The sequence below is a fragment of the Sarcophilus harrisii genome, chromosome 2 (assembly GCF_902635505.1).
Source record: "Sarcophilus harrisii chromosome 2, mSarHar1.11, whole genome shotgun sequence".
NCBI classification, from domain to species: domain Eukaryota; kingdom Metazoa; phylum Chordata; class Mammalia; order Dasyuromorphia; family Dasyuridae; genus Sarcophilus; species Sarcophilus harrisii.
In genome coordinates, this window is record NC_045427.1 from 475,695,288 (window position 1) to 475,714,893 (window position 19,606).

Sequence of the window (19,606 nt, forward strand, 5' to 3'; positions counted from 1 at the left end):
GGTGTATGTGTGACTGTTGTTTACATACCTCCCTCTAGGACTTCTGGTGATTTTTTCCAACACCATGTTGATTTATTTGTTTGCTATTCCCACTTGCGCTACAATTCATATTTGTTAACACCACATGAGCCTGCACTGACTGGGGGAGGGTCATCCCTAATAACCTCGCTTATTGCTATTGCTTGTGTAATACCTCCCATGCTGATGGGTTTGTGCATAAGACGACCCTTCAGCCCAGAAACCCGCTAGCAACCCCATTTCCCTTTGGTGCTTTTCATCTTCCTTCCTGAGATGTCAGGTAGGGGCGTGATCATCTCCTTTTTAGTGCTTTCACCTCCTTCCTGAGGAAGTTGGAAGGCTTGATGACCTCCCCTTGGGGCTCTGACCTCCCTGGAGGAGTCAGGGATGGCATGACCACCTGTGTTCTAAAATAAAAGAAAGCGGGAAATGTAATGGGCTGAGGTTTGAGTTGATGCACTGGGTCCCAAGTAATCGGAGGCTAAATAGTAATTGGGCTAACTCTATTAATTACATGATTGGATAAAGAATGGTTCTGCCCACCTCCGTCAAGTCCTGATGTTTGTATAGGAAATGACGATTTTGGTGGGTGGAGGCAGAGAGAGACAGGAAAGAAGCCGGAGAGATTGGGCCTGGGTTCGAGACTCGAAGCTGCTGGTTGTGTGGCTGCTGTCAGCTAGCTTTTGACTCAGTGACACATTGCTATTGCCGATTCTCTTCCACCTCCGATCCTTCTTCACTGAGAATAAAGACTGACGATTTTCCCCTAACCTGAATTCCTGACTCCTGCTGATTTAAAAATACACGATCTTCACACACTACTAGCCTTTTACTTTTTTCTGTGAAAAAATGGAACATTTATCTTTCTCTACTTTTCTGGCATTTCTCCTTTCTCTATAGTTACTCAAAGATTACTGATATTCAGCAGTGACATTTTGCAGTTCTTGAAGGACCCTTTTCAGACAAGTCAGACCATCAGTACCAGACAACCCAAATCTTGATCCTAAAAGCTTTGGAAAGAGCAGTATCACTTCCAGTCTCAGACTACTGACACTGCTTCCCAACAAATTCCTGAAGACATCATTCATGGGAGTAACTCTTGTGAAGGGGCCAGCCATCCTGACCAAATGCAACCCACTAGTCAGGCAAGCTACCCAGCTGAAGTAATAAAACCCTCTGAGGGAGAGAAAGGAGAGTGGAATCAAGCTACCACTACCATTTCCCCCTAGCACCTCAGACCAAGATTACTGGGAATAGCAGCACTGCCAGCTTTGCTTCCAGTCCAGCTCCTGCAGCTGTTGTCTAGAAAATCAAGCCTTCTAAAGATGGACCTGGCTTCTGCAGGTGTCTCTGCCTCATCTCCTCTTTGACCAGGCTTTTTAAAAAGTAAGAAAGGAAATAAAGAACTTAAGAAAGTTCTCACCACCAAATCCTTGACATATGACAAACTTTGTACAAAGTTTCATCATCTGCTGCTCAGTGACTGAAAGGATAGGGAGAAATAATACATGTAGGAGATTTCAGCAGCAAGTTGGGTAAGAAAAGTTAGTAATCCTTAGAGAGCAAAGTAGCTGATGATGCTTTTTTAACTTTATTCCCACTGATAGAATCAGACTTCATTCTGACATTGTCATTTCACAATATAAAACAGAAAATGGCGGGTACATTGAATTTTAATAAGAAAAACTATTTCAAATTTTGACATTAAATTTTCAGATATTTTGTGGTAAATTTGTAGAATTTATACATCTGAAAGTATTCAAACTGAAAACTGCAGTAAAACTTTTGGAATATACTGTGTAGGATTTGCAATATAAATATGTAATACAGAGTTAACTTCTTAGGCAGAAAGCTGGGGTTCAAATTCTGCTTCTCACATAGGTGACCCTAGGTAAGTCACTTAATTTCTCTGTACTCCTAGACAAGTAAGTCTATGATCAGCAAAAAAGATACCAATTAATAAAGTTATTGATAACTCTCTACACCAATGGCATCATAGATTCAATTAAATTTTTTAAAGCTTGTGTACATGTACTTCCGTCTCCCCCATAATGTAAACTCCTCCAGGGCAGTTTCATTTTTATCCTTGTATTCTCAGCTACTAGCACTGTGTCTGCCACATGATGCCTACTTACTACACACTTACTGAAAGATTCAGAGGCTATGAAGAATAGATTTAACCACTCCTTCTTCCTAGGATTATGAGTGTTTTAAAGGACTTGATCTAGTGACTCCCTTCCCTGTTTCATCTCCAGACTTTCTTTTAACAATCAAGAATATAACCATAGTTTATATTTCTATGGCAGTGAACAAGCAAAGTTTATTTACCACCTTCATTTTAAGGAGAAAAAGGAAGCCCAAAAGGGAAGGGATTTTGCCTAAGGGCAATAAATCAAAGCCAGAAAATTTAATTTTAAATCCAGTGATCTTTTAATTATACACGGAGTTGCACAAATCCCAGACGCCCGAAATCTGTGGTTTCAAAATAGTGTAGGAACTCGGTATTCTTACAAGAAGACCCAACTGGCTGTCGGGATCTGGGATCCAAATTCTGCCTTAGGATTGCTCCTGTGACCTTAGACGTGACAATTTTTTTTTCTCCCTTTGTAAAACGGAAGCAATGTCCTTTACACTTGGATGGTTAAGCGCTACAGAAATCGTGTGAACTACGGTTATTCTTCCTGTCATTTTCGATCTTAGAGCCCAGACGGAGAAGAGCCTCTCCCCTCCCAGGCCCCTCACATAATCTGGAATTTCCTTAGGAATGAAAAAGCAGCAGCTTGGGAAACTCCTTTCCTTGCAAACACCCCCGCTCTCCTCTCCCAGCTGCAGTTCTCCCAGGGGACTTCCTATAACAAGCTGGCAGAGAGCCCAGAGAAGGCGGGGGACAGACTTTCGGTTCTGTCGGGATGGTGGATGGGGTGGAGGTGGAGCAGGGTTGCGCCCCTATCCCCATAACGGGTCTCCAGCCCCAGGAGCGCGACCCACTTCACCGCTCCCATAATTCTAGAGGACAGAGTGGATGCCTCTTTCCTGCCTTTCCTGCGCTTTGGCATTCTACTACAATGGTTGGAATTAAGGAGGAGAGAAGCTTGGAGTGCTAGGAAAAGAGTTCTCTCGGGTGGATCTCGGAAAATTGTCCCAACTGGCATATCTACGGAAAGCTTTCCGTGGAAAGCCTGACGGAGATGCGACCTGAGAGCTCTCCTGTTCTAGTCTCCCGCCTCGGTTAGCTGCGATTCGCCCGCCGCGTCCCTCCCGTGTTGTGGGTGGGGCTTCCCTGCGGTGTGCAGGGGGTTATTAGACGCCGGCTCTGGGCCATTCTCACCTCCCTCAGAGCCTCATCCAGACCAGCCATGATCCCGTTCTGTCTGCTGTGGGCCTGCGTTTTCACTGCTGTGAGTTGACTTCCTATCCCTTCATTTTCTCTCTCCTTGCGGGGAGGCCAGCTTGGGGAGGCCAGCTTGGGGTCTAAAACTTGGCATGGAAAGAAAAGCCGGCTTTTTGGAAAGGTTTTACCCACCTGGTTGTGGTCTGGCTCCTAGGGAAACCCAAAAGGTGGCCTCTTTAAGGTTTCAGTTACTTTCCTTCTTTCCCAGCAACATTTGACCGACTTTCTTGAAGAAACCAGGCAATGGAAGTTGGGGAGATGCTAAAAGGTGAACAAAAAGTAGAGGGAGATGGAGTAGGGCGGGGAAAATAACCTGGGGGACAACTCTACTTATTGCCAGTTTAAAGTTAGTGAGCTGTGGATCACCTCCCTAACTGCCAGGTGACCAGGTCATTCGTTGATGGGCTGCTCCTTGCAGCCAACTTTAAGGGTCTGAGGCAACAAGTGTCTTAGTAGATCTGATTCAATTCCTCCCACATTCCTTCCGTTTTTATGTCCACTCCCGTCCAAAAGAAGAAAGAGGTGAGACTGCCTTCTTTTGGCAAAGAGGTAAGCCCCAGGAATCTGTGTTCAGTCTTAAGCCCCTGAGAATGGCTGGCTAAAGAATTGAAGAGGTTAGGTTACCGATAGGTTGCTGGTCTCTAGGCCAGAAAGAATAGGCAATGGAATAGGAAGAGGTGGATAAGCCCAGTTTCCTGTTCTTTTCCTATATTACAGGATGCTGTTGCATCTGGTAACAACCCCTTTATATGATCATGGGATTTTTGCCAACCAGGGGGAGTCTTATCAGTGCTTCCCTTCTGTTCCCTTTTTGTGGATAGAGGGAAAGATAAGTGAAGGGTTGAAACACTTTAAAGAAGGGGGAGAGGGAGACATAGTAGGCAAGGCCACCACATTTTTATAGGACCACTGGTCTGATCTCAAGGGAAATGCCCAGGGAAATACCCCCCTGACTCCCTACCTCAAAGAAATGGACACAATTTCAGGGACAGTATAGAATGCCAAAATTGGGGAGAAAGAGTAGATCAGAGAATATCAGAACTGGATGGGATTTTAGAGGGAAATATAAAATCAGTGGAAGGGATATAAATTTTGAATCAGACACCCAAATTCAGCTCCCTGCTTTGTCACTTAGAAACCGTGGAACCTTGAACAAAGCATTTCACCTCTCTAAGCCCCAATTTCTTCATCAATAAGAATGAAAGAGTTAGACTAGAAAGATTTCTAAAATCTGTGTCAAATATCTATGATCTTAAGAACTTAGAATATCAGAGCTGGTAGGACCTATAATATGAGAACTTCCTAATTCTTAGACTACATCATGACAAAAGGAAAGGGATCTAAAAGTTGTGAAATGTTAGAGTTGGAAGAGAACATAGAGATGGTTCAATTGACATAAGAAGAAACTGAGACTCAGTGAGATGAAATACCCATAGGCTTTCCCCTCCACCATTTTGTCTCTCAGAGGGGGCTAGAGTTCTCCCCAGGGATGATGGTGTCTCTGAATCGATCACACGGACTCAGAATTGCCCAAGCATTTCGTTGGGGAATTCATTAAGGACCCACACCCCTTTCAGTTTTTGGATAGTTCCTCATTTTGGAGGTTGGGATTTCCCCTTGTACCTGGTTTTCTGTGTCCACTCCCTACTAACTTCCCCCATTTTCTCCACCCCATTTCAGTGAAATTGTAAAATTCTAGAGTAGTGAGCATACAGGAATAAACAAGCCTCAAAGGATTTCTGGGAAAGAATTGGGTTTCTGGTGGGAGGGGAAGGGAAAAAGCCACTTCTGCTCCTCTGCTTTCATTTTCATTGAGAACAAAATTTAAGAGGGCCAACAGAGACAGAGAGAAGGGAAGGTGGAGCCGGATATGGAGGAAAGAACTTTTATGGAAGGGACCACATGGGAGGAAGAGGCCAATAGAAAAGAGGTGAACTGTAGGGTCAGGCTCCCTAGCCCCTCATTCTAAGTTCAGTTATAGGGCAAGGGCTGAGCTCCCCAAAATAGGAATTCTTCTTTAGCTACTTGTACTCCCTTTGAGAATATTTTGTGACTGGAGAAACAGAGCTAAGAACTCATAGTTCGTCATGAGTTCATCATAGATTGATTTGTTTTATGATGGAGTTAATGATATCGATTGCTGGGTTGAAGAGCACTAGACTTGGAGTTAGAAGCTCCAGATTCTGGGCTCAGATCCAAAATTTGTTAGCTATATTACCTTCAGTTCCTCAAGTCTCCATTTTAGGCCTCAATTTGTTCATCGGTAAAATAGGAATGCTAATACTGGTGCTAAAGGGCTTTGTAAAACTCTAAACTGTGATCTATTATTCCAGCAGTAATTCTTTTCACTTACAATATAAAGAACACTTGATTTAGAGTTAGAAAACAGGGGTCCCCATTCTGCTTTTGCTACTTAATTTCTGTGTGACCTTGTACCTGGCTTCTGTGTACTAAATTTCTTTGGACCTCAGCTTCTTTATTTTGGCTCAGTTTCCTCCTCTGTGAATGAGGGAGTTGAATTAAATCATCCCCTAACTGAATTTAACAGTGTATGTACGTGTGTGTGTGTGTGTGTGTGTGTGTGTGTAGCTGAAATGACTATTGTATGGTAAGATCCACAGGCTGTTGTATTTTAGGGGATCTAGTTAGGCTGGAAGGTTTATATAATATTAATTATAATATATCTTGAATTTATTTTAATTTTTATTTTCAGTTTCATGAGGTAGATGTAAACTTCTGTGTTTAGGGGCCAGACACTTGTTCATAAAGTTATCTGCAGGTTTTAATTAACTGAAAGCTCAATATGAGTCAATTATATAATTCTGAAACAGGGAAGCAGTATCAATCCCACTTGTTTGCCTGGTCAGACGTCATTTGGAACATTGCATTTTGACCCCTAAGGCTCTTATGCCATATTTTAGGGGCAATGTTGGCAAATTTGAGTGTGTCTAGAGAAAGGCAACCAACACACAAAGACTCAAAACTGTGCTAATGGGAAATTGGCATTTATATGTGCCAGGCAGCAGGGGTAGGTCCTGCTATTCCCCCCATTTTACCATTGAGGGAAACAGAAGCCATGTGACCCAGGGTCACGAAGCTAGTAACTGTCTAAGGTTGAATTTGAACTCAAGTTTTCCTGATTCAGGCCTGCTGAGCTGCCAACTGGCTCTTGAGGGTGAAAGAACTAGTGACAGAGTCTTGGATGAAAGATGGATTTTATCAGGATCGTAGAGATTGCACAATGGTTACAGCATGAGACTCTGTTCTCATCTGTAAAATGGGGATAATAATAGCATTTGCCTCGCAGGGTTGGTGTGAGGATAAAAATAAGATAATATTTATAAAGTGTTTAATAAATCTTAAAGCTCTTTATAAATGCTAGTTAGTATTATTGTTCTTATCATATTTTTGTTCCATGTAAGGAAAAACTCCCTGGCATAAAAGCTGTCCCACAATGGAATGGATGGCCTCCTGTCACTGGCTGTGTTTAAGCAGAAAGTGATTGGTATTTGTGGGGATGCTTCCGAGGGGCTCTCTACCTTTGGCTGCTAGACTGAAGAATAAAGGGCGGAGTGCAGTGAAAGAGTTAAACCAGATGAGCTCCGAGCTTCCTTCTAGCTCAGGGAGCCTCTGATGGCTGTACTTAGCCACCCACATTCTTAGCCAGCCCCCTTCAGGACTGTCTGCACTGTGAGATGGCTGACGTTGCTAGGGGGACAAACATCTGCTGTGCACTCATCTGCTTTGTAAGCTGTTACTGAGGCGAGCCTCTCGAGTTTTCTGTGTAAGTCACTGGGGGCTCTGCTACCAACTGGAAAATGTAATTCATTGACATACATATGTATTGTCTTGCTAGCTTTTCTGAAGGCCAGAGCTCTTCTTCCACAGACTCGACCCATTTTATTTAGATCCTATAAAAGAATGTGGTAGCATGGCGGGGGGAGGGGGCAGAGACAGAGACACACAAAGACAGACCCAGAATAAGAGATCCAGAGATACACAGAGACAGAATAAGAGATACAGAGACAGAGACACAGAGACAGAGACACTGTCAGAGGCACAGAGACAAAGACAGAAAGACAGGGACAGACAGACACACAGAGACAGAATAAGAGACACAGAGACAACGAGACAGAGAGAGACAAAGACGGACACTGTCAGAGGCACAAAGACAAAGACAGGGACAGACACACAGAGACAGAATCAGAGACAAAGAGACAGAGACAGAGAAACAGAGACAGGGACACTGTCAGAGGCACAGAGACAAAGACAGGGACAGACACACAGAGACAGAATAAGAGACACAGAGACAAAGAGACAGAGCAGAGAAACAGAGACAGGGACACTGTCAGAGGCACAGAGACAAAGACAGGGACAGACACACAGAGACAGAGACAGAAATGGAGAGACAATAGGGGAAAATCATATTTAATGAAAATGGATGACAGTTTATGTGGAAGATATGTCTTAAAGAAAATAATAAATGGAGAGAAGAGAAAGGTCATTTGGGAGGCAATATAGTGTAGGGGTAGAGTAGGAACAGATTGCCTCATAAAGTTGTGATTTTTCTGTCCTTGGAAGTATCTAAGTAGATGCTGGAAACCATTCCATGTGGTGCAGGGGAAAGAAAGGCTACTAGACCAGCAATCAGGAGAATTGGGTTTAGCTATAGGCAAGCAAGACTTTGAATAAGTGGCAAAGCTGGGCCAGGATCTCAAGTCCCCAAACTCCATACCCACAGCTTTTCCACTCTAGTTGTCAGTTCCAATTTAGATCAATTCATTTGGCATTTTTAGGACAATACAATTTAGGATTAAGAGATCAAAATGTCTTAGATGATTAAGAGATTAACTAATCCAATCTCTCCCACTTTGCAGATGAAAATACTGAGGCCCAGAAATATTAAGTGGCTTTGTATGGTCACATGGATAGACCAATCAGAATGTGAACCTAGGTCCTTGAACTCTTACGATTATAGTTGGTTGAAGCTGCAATATGGTTCAGTGTGTGTGTGTGTGTGTGTGTGTGTGTGTGTGTGTGTGTGTGTGTTTTGAGGCCAGGATCAGTGATTTCATTGGCTTACACAACTTCAAAAAACAAAACTCTAGGGTATATGCTTGTAAATATTTAACAACCAGCTTTCCAAAAAACCCAGGATGTACTTTTTAGTTTCATCTGAGTCATTTTGTTAAGCCTAGACAAACATTAAAACGATCGGTCAAGTCTCAAATTGTAGAATTTACTGATTTTGGATATATCAGTGATTACACTGAAAATTTAACTTTGTCAGCAATACTCCTCTCTTTCTACTGCGCCACTCTGGGGTTTAGAGATTAGGCCAGGGTCACTTTGCCAGGATGCATCAGAGGCTGAATCAGGAGAGTAACTCTCATGTTTAACTTCATGGTTTAGACTCATTTAAGTCTCTTGAATGGTTCTAGTGGTGTGAAGATCAATAAATAATACATAAAGATCATCACAGGTATTTATTGATTTAGAAAACCACCCAGTAACATTATCTGTTTTACTGTATTTTTAATTTATTTTGTTACATATTTCCCAATTGCATTTTAATCTGGTTGTGGTGGCTCTCAGTGTTTCTGACACCTCTGATCTAAACTCTCCAGGACAGAGATAATTGTTATTCACTTAAACTGGAGGCTGGCAGCTGATCTCTTAAGAGATAAATTTGGGAATCTTGTGATTTCTTTTTTTTTCTTCAGGTCCATATGAAACCAGCTATTTCTTGTGAGAAAAACCAGTATTTAGTGAATGGGCTCTGCTGTGAGAAGTGCTCTCCAGGTATGTGAAAAGCTGCCCCGGTTAGAATTCAGAGAATCCTGGCTCTGAAACCTACTAGCCATGTGACTTTGGGCACACGTATGCGCGTGTAGTAACATGTACTGACCACAACCGCCTCCCACCCCCCTGTACCCCTCCCCATTCCTCATCCACAAAGAGGTATTGTTTGGCGCCATGCTTGGCTCATAGTAGGCGCCTAATGCTTGGGACTCATTGAGGGCCTGCACTAGTTGGCTCCTTGTGAGAAAAGTGCTTCGTCAAGCTTAGCGTGCTGCAGAAACCCCAAGGTTCCGACCCAGCTAGAGCCCTCTCTTCTCTTGGCATCTTCCAGGAACAAAGCTGGTTACTGACTGCAGCGAGGGCAGCGAAACCCAGTGCGAGCCTTGCCAGGAGGGAGAGTTCCAGTCTTCCTGGAACCACGATAAATACTGCCACCAGCACAAGTACTGTGATCCCAGTAGGTTTGCGGAAAGGCCGGTGCTGGTGGGGATGCTAGGGAGAAGGGAAAGGGGAGGGCCTGGCCCTGCTCTACCTGTGCTGGGAGCAGGGAAGGTGGGGCCGGGAAGTCCAACCCTTCCCCCTGACCTCTCTGCTCAGATTTGCACCTCAAGATTCAAAACGAGGGCTCCTTGGAAAAGGACACGGCCTGTGTTTGTATAGATGGTTTTCACTGCACCAGCCCGGAGTGTGAGAGCTGCAGCAGCCACAGCCTCTGCCAGCCCGGCTTTGGTGTCAAACATGCTGGTGAGTAGCCTGCACAGGAAGTGCCTCGGTTTTCCCCTTCATGAAGTAAGGGGGTCCAGACCAGGTAGTTTCTAAACCCTTCCAGTTCTGCCCTCTGTGTTCTAATGTCTCTTCCAGAGCTGACAGTCTGTGTTCCAAGGCCTCTTTTATATTTAAGATTCTAGTCTAAGAGGCATGGGAGGGAGTGAGGGAGAACAGAGCCAAAACTGAGGAGAGAAGTTATTCTTCATTTCTGCTATCTGCATTAGCTGGGCAAGTCCCACTCACCATCTCCAAAGAAGGCAAAGGAATTGGACCAGGGAAGGGAAGGCTCAGGCCTTAAATTGGCACCTTTCAGCAGGGACTAGATGTCTTCCATTGTCTACCTTGGCAGAGGTTCCAGTCCCTCCAGCTCCAGAAGGGAAAGTGGGAGGAAGGAGGGATTAGAGGTTCTCTTACACCAGGGTTTCTTAAACTTTTTTCACATTCAACCCTTTTTTGGCAGAGAAATTTTTACACAAACCTGTGTATATAAGTTATACAACTTAAACATTTATTGATGATAAATCATTTTTTATTTTTAGAATAAATAAATAATATATTTATAATACATTTACAATAAATTTTATTTATTTATAGTAAATAATATTTTATTTTAAAATAATTCTTTGATATATATAATTTTACCATTTATTAAAGATGAAGCAAATTTACATGCTAATGAGATGGATATGCTTGTTTATTTTTACATAAAAAATTGGATCTTGGCAGAATATTTGATACCTTTTACTGTTATCAAATTTTTTGCCACCTTCATATTCAGTTACATAATCCTATATGGAGTTGAGACCCACAGTTTAAGAAGTTTAAGAAGCTACAGGATGCCGCTGGAGAACAGGGGCAGATCAGCTGGTGTCATTTTTATTCCTGACCTTTTCTCCTGGATTGCCATTGCTTCCATAGCCCCTGGGAGCATGAATTAATTACCTTTCAGACCTACCTGAAGATGGCAGTCTCAGGGGCCTTTCTCCTCTGAAGGGCAAAAGGGCAGAGAAATGAACTCTTCCCAAGGCCTTCTTATATAAAGGACTCAGACTTAGTTTGACTCCAGGAACACTATACCTGTTCTCAGTATAGAACTGCTCTCTCCTCCATGTTTCGGCTTCCTTTTTATGTTTTATCTCTATTAGATTATAAGCCCTTTGAGGGTTAATGCTTAGTACAGTGCCTGCTACATAGAAGACACTTAATAAGTGTTCATATAACCAAGTTAGTGTTGTCTATGACAGCCAGTCTGCTCTTTTCTCTTCTCCCAGGCACAAATTCCACTGACACCATCTGTGAACCTTGCAAGGAAGGCTTTTTCTCCAACGTATCCTCTGCTTTCGAAAAATGCCTTCCCTGGACCAGGTACTAGGGATTCCTGACTCTCCGGTTTCCTGGGCCCATGAGTATTTGTTCACTTGGGGCTGTGCTTCCTAGGCCATATTCCTACGCATCCTTGAGAAATGAAAAGACACATTACTATGTGTGAAAAACTTGCTCTTCCGTCCTTCCCAGCCTTCTACTAGTGCAGGCATGTTCTTTGCATTGAACTAGAAAAAAAAGAATAACAGGTCATCTTCATTTTTCAAGGTTTATAAAGAACTTTCCCTTGTGAAGCAGGCAGTACAAGGATAATAGTAACGGTAATATGAAGAATAACAGCTAATTTCTGTGGCACTTTAAGGTTTACTAAACATTTTACATATTCTTTCATCTGATCCTCACAATAATCATGAAGGTGTTATTATTATCTCTATTTTTACAAATGGGAAAATAGAGGCAGGGAAAACTTAAGTGACTTACCCAGTGTCTTGCAGTTAGTATCTATCTGAGAATGATAGATGGGGATGCTGAAATTAAATGACTTAATTGCTCAAGGTCAATCTAGTAAGCATTGGAGTTGGGACTCAGACCCATGTCTTTTTACTCAAAGTCCAGTTATACCATATTGCTTTTTTTTCATACTAACTTCCTACTCTGCCTTTTTACATACTTTCTTCCTTCTTTTTTCCTCCTTTTCTTCTTTCTTCTATCCTTCCTTTCCTTCATTCCTTTCTTTTCCTTCCCTTCTCTTTTTCTCCTTTGCTTCCTTGCTTTTCTTCCTTCTTTTCCTCCCTCTCTCCTCCTCCCTTCTTTCTTCTTTCTTTTCTTTCCTCCTTTCCTTTCCTTCCCTCTTCTCCCCACAATGATTACCCTATTGCTTACCTTTCATTTTGAGAGGAACTCAGACATTCAGGATATACCCAGCACATCTTCATGACACACCTGTATATTCTAGTGCCCTGACTAAGAAATGATGGTCCAGAAAACAGCAGCAGGCCCCAGTCCTACAAAGTCTTCTGGAGTTGTTGGTCCAGTCCAACTGTCTTCCCTCCCAACATCTCACTCAGAGCAGAATCATTAAGTGGAAAGAACCCTGGTTTTGGAGTCGGGGACCCTGCTTTAACCTGACTGGGTCTCAGTTCTCTCTTTCATACTCTATGATTATCTATGACCTTTCCTGGGGGAGAATCGCGGAGCCCGTCCCGTTTTATCCGACTCTTTCATTTCATGGATGCAGAAGTTTGAGTTCTGAGGAGGCCACACAACTCACCATATGCTACACATGTGGTGGAAAAGTTGGGATTCAAACTCAGGTCTTCACTCAAATGTACTAAATGCAGTACTTGCTCTACAGCATCAGAGTTCTCTGTCCTATTCCTCCTTCGCCTCCATCCCCCAAGCTCAGTCAATCTCAAAGCTTCTGGTTATTCCCTGTAGATGTTTCTCTCTTCCTCTTCCCTCTCATGATCAGGTTCTCATCAGGGTAACCTGAATCACTGAATAGGTGATACCTCAGTCAACTAAGACCTATAAAGACCTTAGCTTAAAAAGGCCAAGGTGCCTCCAGGGCCATCTCCAGTCATCCTGATCCATATCTGGCCCAGATGACTTTGAGGAGACAGTGAGGCTGGTAGCCTTGCACAGCCCTCTCTCACTGAAAGCCAGCTCACTTGTATGTCACAGCATCACCTCTCTGACATCATGATCCTCTTCAGAATGAAGGACAAACAACAGATGGACTACCAGAGCAGTTTCCTGACTGGTATTCCTGCCTTCAGTTCTTCCCATCTGTTCTGGACAAGCCCCAGATTCATCTTCGAAAAACACTCATTTTTATCATGAAACTAATCAAACACTGCCAGGGGCTCCTTGTTGTATAATGAATCAAGTCTGCATTGTTCTGTGTGGCCCTTTAAAATAATACTGCCCAATACTTTATTTCTCATAACTCTCCTGAACTAATGTCTCCTGACATTAGCTCACATTTTTATCATTCCTGCAAGATCTGCAATTTATTTTTCCTTCCACAAAATCTGGGAGACATGGTGTGCAAATATGATTCTACCCATTTCACAGAGGATGAAAGGAGAGTCAAAATATCACAAATATCAATGCCAGTCTGGCGTTCTTTCCTGTCTTTTCTCCACACAGTTGCTTGAAGCCTGCTGCAGCATTGTCCTGTGGACATGAGCCAGCTTTTATTAATATTGTTTATGGTGCAGTGAGAGGAGCACTCAATTTGAAAGGGAGGATAAAAGTCCTATTTATGCTATTCACTTCTTCTCTGGGTCTGTTCCTTTATTTGTAGAACAAGGTGTTTGGACTAGATGTCTTCTGAGATCCTTTCTGGTTCTTAATGTACGATTCTATGAAATAATGTAATATCCTGGCCCAGAACATACTTTTCCCCCTAAACCTAACCACATTTTGTCGATCCTTTCAGATGAAGGCCAGATCTCACCTTCCTCCTGAAGTCTTCCCTGATTATATCCTTCTTTTTCCTCTCTCCTTTCTGGTGCTCGTGGTCCATACATTAGCACTTAGATCATGCATTATATTGAGTATAGTGGGAGGAACTCAACTTGGGAGTCAGCCAAGAGACCTGGAATTTGTGTATGAATTCTGTCTCTCACACTTACCTGCTCTCTGGGCAAGTCACTTAAAGTCTCTGTGACTCTGCTTCCTCACCTGCAAAATGGGGACACTAATTTCAGTATCACTTACCTCACAGGGTTGTTGTGAGGGAAATGCTGAGCAACCTTTAAAAGTAGCATTATCATTGTTTATGAATTGAATCATGCATTGATTAAGATTACTTTTTTCTACTTCGTTTTAATCTCTTTGAGCACAGGGACTATAGCTTGTCTTTTTTCCATCTCCCATAGTCCCTTGCTTAGAGGGGCAAGGTTTTCTTGATTGATATGAGTCCCCCAATTCTGGCCTTGAAGTTCTATGAGCTAGAAAAACTTAATCTCTCTGTGTGTGTGTGTGTGTGTGTGTGTGTGTGTGTGTGTGTGTGTGTCTACCCAGCTGCAAAGACACAGGATTGTCGAAAATTCAGGAGGGGACGGATAAAACGGATGTGCTCTGCCAAGGTAAGTATGGATGGGCAATGGCAGAAGACTAGTTGGATGGGGGCGTAGTGAAAGGGACGAGACAGATATTGACGTTATACATCAGCAAAGAGCAGAAAGATGGAGATGGTGGAAAGAACATCTGACTTAAAAGTCACAGACTGCTGCTACTCCTAACTGGCAGGTACTCTGCCAATTTGTGGCTGTGGGACTGTGAAAAGTCATTGTACCTCTCTCCATCATGGATTCTTCATCAGCAATAGGAGGAGCTGGATGAAAGGCTCTCTAAGTGTCTTCCCAGATTGGATGCTCTAGCACTTTTTCTGAAAGAGAAGATTCTGAGTAGGGGGCAGGGAGGGAGAGGGCAGTGGACTGTGGAGGGCAGAAGGGAGGAACCAAAGCTTCCAGGAGGATGGGAGCTACTTGGTGGAGTTTTGCTAAAGCCCAGTTTTCCCCAGGTGACAAATCTCGAGTGGGTCTCTTGGTGCTGATCCCCATTGTCCTAGGACTTTTCTTCATTATCATGGGCTTGCTGCACTGGAGAGGTGAGTCCGGGATTGGACTGAGGGATGGGAAGTTCTCCCGGGGAGAGGGGAAGGACAGGAAAGTTGCAGAGCTCAGTCTCCTTTTCTTGACCTTAATCCTTCTCTCCTCCCCATTTTCCATTCAGGTCTGTGTTTCAAGGCGCCCAAGAACAAGGTAGGTCATTTCCTGCACTAATATTATTTCCTGAGATCTAGACGGAGTTCAGCAGCCTGGAAGAAGAGACAGTGAGTCACTGGCATCCTCCTTTGGGCAGCAAGAGCTGGCGTCCCTCGGGCGTCATGGCCAGTCATGACTTGGACAGGGGCCACCCATGGAGGCCAGGCTGTTTGTCCTTGTGCCTCAGACCCTGGCTGTTAGCGGCCCCCACGGAGTGGGGAGCCGGGCCCCCCTGTGACCCGAGAGGCCGCCCTTCCTCCTCCGTGACCCTGAGCTTTGTCTTCCTCCGGGGCCTCGCATCGGAGCTCCCCACACAGCCGGGTGTGGGGGTAGCAGGTGCCCGTGGCTTTCTCCCAGGCCTTAGGGGGGTAGCGAGGGCAGAAGCTGGGAGAGGAGGAGAGGAGAGAGGCCCGAGGCCGGGGCTGCAGCGGGAGGCAGAGACCTCGGCCACCGCCCCGGCTCTGCTGGTCCCGCTTGTGTGACTCGGCCACGTCCCCTCTGGGGCCTCCCTTCTCTCTCCCTCCCCCGAAGCACTGACCCAGGACTCCATCCCCCTCCTCTGAGGGTTAAAGGCTGTCGTGCTTCATGGTGTGGCCAGCAGGGGGCAGGAGGTGCCCGTGGAAAGGAGCCTAGGCTTCAGCTGCCACAGCAGACCGGGGACAGCCAGAGGGGAGGACGCCCGTCCCCCCCTCTCCGCCTTCCTCCCTCGGAAGGCTCGGCCCTCACAGCTCCCCTTGCTGCGCCTTACCGGAGGGAGCACTCTGCCTGCAAAGGCTGCTGCCCTCAACATGACTCTGTCCTGAACAGGTTCTCCAGAAAATGGAGCCCATAGAGATGGAAGAGGAGCCCCTCCCTGTGCAGGAGACCTTACTTCGGGGCCAGCCGGTCACGCAGGAGGACGGCAAGGAGAGCCGCATTTCAGAGCAAGAGGGGCAGTGAGGGCCGAGGGCCTGGGGCGTCTCCAGAAGCTGCGAGCAGCGTCACCAGCAGCCGCTGGTTCTGAGGCGGAGGGAGGGGTCAGGAAGGAGTGGGGGACCGCCTGCTTCCTGGCCGACCCTAGAAGCGCCTGTTGCAGAGGGTCCTGAGAGTTTTCTCCCTCAGGAATGACTTTGACATTTCCAGGCCCCAGACTTCCCCTCTTGGCCCTTCGCAGAGAAGAACAGAAAAAATGGTCGGGTTATTAGAAAAGGAATTTCCATTGTCAGAGTACCTCCACCCCTCACCAGAAGCCACAAGAGGGAATTCCTGACATATGAGTACACATTGCCCACAAAGCACTCTTATTCCTAAAACTGGTCCTTCTGACCCCTTCCACGTAGAGCAGGGGAAGCATCTACCTCAAGGCCCCAGGTCTTCCCACCTTCCCTCCCCTCCTTCGTCACAGTGTGAGCGCCTGGGGCTGACACTGCTGGCTGTGTATCCCCTGCTCCCCACCTTCATGGAGAACATCGGGACATAATATCCTATTGGCTTCCTGCGAGCTCACGGAGGTGAAGATGGAACCAGAGGCGAGGGAAGGGAGCAGAGGAGAGCACTGGGAAGACTGCCAGGACCCATCCTGGCTGGGGTACAGATGCAAGAACGGCATAGAGGTGATAGGCAGGCCAGAGCCAGGCTGTCTCTCTTACGTGTTATTCATGATCACCAAAAGGTGGGATTGAGGCTGGGGTATGTACATGTTGCCTGGATTGGTATTAGTGTTGGCATCTGTAAGTGCTTTGGAGGTCAATCAAATAAAACTTTGGGCTCCAATCAGAAGTCTTGGTCTACTAATTGGAAATTTTTGGTTTATATATAAAGGAGGTAGCTCAAGGTATGTTTTTACAGATTTGAAATTACAGGCTGTGTTTGGAGAAGGAAAGTGAAAGGGGAGGGGTGTGCAGTGGGCACTGGGTGGGGAGGGGTGATGAGCCGGCTCACAGCGGGGCTCCTCCTTCTCTTGGTGAAGACCTTGATGTAAAACGAGGGCCACTGACTCCCCCCAGAAGTCTCTTCCCTGCCTCTGGGCCTTGGACTATATCCTGGAGGCAGTGGCTGTAAAGCAAACAGCAGCCAGAAGGTGGCACTGAGGTCACATCCATGTCAATTGTGCTTCCCATGGCCTCCTTTCATTCTCCCCATGTTCCTTAGCATTTTAGCTTCAGACCCGGCGGGGCCCTTGCAGACCTCCTAGCTCCGCTTCTTTGAGCAGTGGAGGAAACTGTCCCAGAGAAGAATGACTTGCTTAAGGTTACAAAGGGATCGGTGACAGAACCAATATTTAAGACAAGGACTTCTGACTCTAAATCTTATTTGACTACATAGGAAATATGTACATCTCTTGCCATTCAATAATTTAATTCCTCTTTGATCTCAAGTAGCCTATCATTTGTGTTCATTTGAGCTCATCTCTATCCGAATCAGATTATATAAGTTCAAATTCAACTTTCTTACTATCAGTCTGACCTTGGGCCTTGGGCCTCAGTTTCCTTCTCTGTAAAATGAAGAAGTTGATTAGATAATCTCTTTGGGGTCTTAAAGTTCTGTCCTATGTCCCACTGATCCTCCTCTTCCCTTAGTTATTCTCATCCCATGGTCCTCCCCCTACAACTCATTTTCTACTTTCTCTTTCTACCTTCCCACTACCTTCTACTCTCTCTGGCCCCCAAACCACAAATAAACAACAATAACAACAAAAACTGATGGGAGAAGTTTGCTCAAGTGGGTATGAGGTTGGATGAACTGGAGTCCATGGAGGGTCAGGAACTAACTTCTGATTATTTCCCTACACTATCTCAGGAATCTTTCCCTTCTAAAATATGTGTCACACCTGGGCCCTCTGGCACTATAACTGGTTTCCTAGGGCAGCCTCTGTTATTAAAGACTCTGCCCCCAGGGAATCTGTCTGCCCAAGCAGCCCAGACACAGAAAATTATGAATTTGCTTGCTGAGGGCAGGGATGGGGGAGAGAAATGCAATTTTAATCTAAAAAAGCAAAGCTATGTGGAGAAGAGAGTGATATGAGGGAGGTTAGCAGCTTGGGAACTGGAATGGAGAAACCTGGAAGCAGGAAAGAGGGAGGGGCAAGAGGGAGAAGCAGCTGAATAACAGCCAGTCTGGGGTTCAAACCCAGAGGGCAGACCTCCAGCTTCCCTCATTCTGCTTGGTTAGCTTTACCAAAACAGAGGCTAGCTCAGGTCAGATACCACCATCTGTTCTGGCAATACTCATAGGGCCTCAGCCAAAGTGCTCTACTATTCTAGGTTCAGAATAAAATCACTCCACTCTCCCCTCAGAAAGAACAGGGATGGACTGGACCATTAAGGGTGTTTGAGAGGACAATAGTCTTGTCCTGATCCTTCTCCTCTGTTTCCTACTCTCTTTTTATAGTACTTCCCCAGAACACTTTCTATGATCCTACCTAACTTCCAGGCCTCTTTATCAGTTGTCTCTTTACTCTTTTAGACCTGCTCAGATTCCCTGTTCGTCCCCCTATCTCTCTGCTCATCTTCCTACATCCTTCAGTTAGTATCTTTTTCTTCATTGATTGACATCTGTCTTCCTTCTCTCCCTCGGTACTCTCCATTTATTGAGATGGAAGGTACATAATAAATAGTAAATGAAAAAGTCAAGTCTACAAGCATTTAGTAGGTACTTACTAAGTGTAAGGCGTTGTGCTAAGCACTGTGGATACAAAGAGTCTGATAAAAACAGTCCTTGACTCAAGGGGCTCACAGTCTACTGGAGAAGACAACATGGAAACAGCTATGTATTCAGAAGATATATTACAGGGTAAAGTCAAGACAATCTCAGAGGGAAAGTACTAATACTGAGGGAGACCAGGAAGGGCCTCTGGTGGAAAATAACTTGCTTGTGCCTTCAAAAATGAAAAAGGTCAGTATCCCTAAATTTGCAAAATGCTTTATGTATATCTTTTTTTTTATTCTCATGACAATTCATAGAGGTTCTATCTTTATATTTTTCAGTTGAGGAAACTGAAGCTTAGTTACTTGCTAGGGGTCACACAGCTAAGTAAATGTCTGAAACACAGTTTGACACTCTAACCACTATACCACCTACCTGGCTCAAGATATACACACAGATAAATATACATATTAAGAGATTTCTCTATGTTTCTTTTTCTATCTTTCTGTCACTATCTCTTTCTTCCCTCTCCTTTTCTTTTGCTAGTTCCTTCCTCACTATACTCTATATTTCTCTCCTCTCTCCTTTTTCTTCCCTCGCTTTCTTTCCTCTTTTATCTATCTCCCTCTTCTTTCTCTCTCTCCTCTCTGTATCTCTCTCTCTCTCTCTCTGTCTCTTTGTCTTTCTGTCTGTCTCTCCGTCTCTGTCTCTTTGTCTCTCTGCCTCTGTCTCTGTCTCTCTCTCTTTCTCTCTCTCTCTCTCCTCTCTGTATCTGTCTCTGTGTCTGTCAGTCTGTCTGCCTGTCTCTCTCTATTTCTCTCAAATGTAGTTCAAAGAAAAGCAATGTCATTCACAGTAGAAAGATGACTCAGGAGCCCATAGACCATGACATTGAAAGGGTGCT

General features: G+C 44.7%; 1 protein-coding gene across 1 annotated transcript; it reads left to right on the forward strand.

The window, feature by feature from the left end:
- The first annotated feature begins 2,886 nt into the window (after nt 1–2,886).
- Nucleotides 2,887–16,844, forward strand: CD40 (CD40 molecule). The gene is made up of 9 exons (XM_031954590.1): nt 2,887–3,416; nt 9,133–9,211; nt 9,543–9,668; nt 9,809–9,955; nt 11,251–11,344; nt 14,333–14,397; nt 14,835–14,921; nt 15,047–15,075; nt 15,886–16,844. The coding sequence occupies exons 1-9, from the start codon at nt 3,375–3,377 to the stop codon at nt 16,015–16,017; spliced, it is 801 nt and encodes a 266-aa protein (XP_031810450.1). The 5' UTR covers nt 2,887–3,374; the 3' UTR covers nt 16,018–16,844.
- The last annotated feature ends 2,762 nt before the right edge of the window (nt 16,845–19,606 follow it).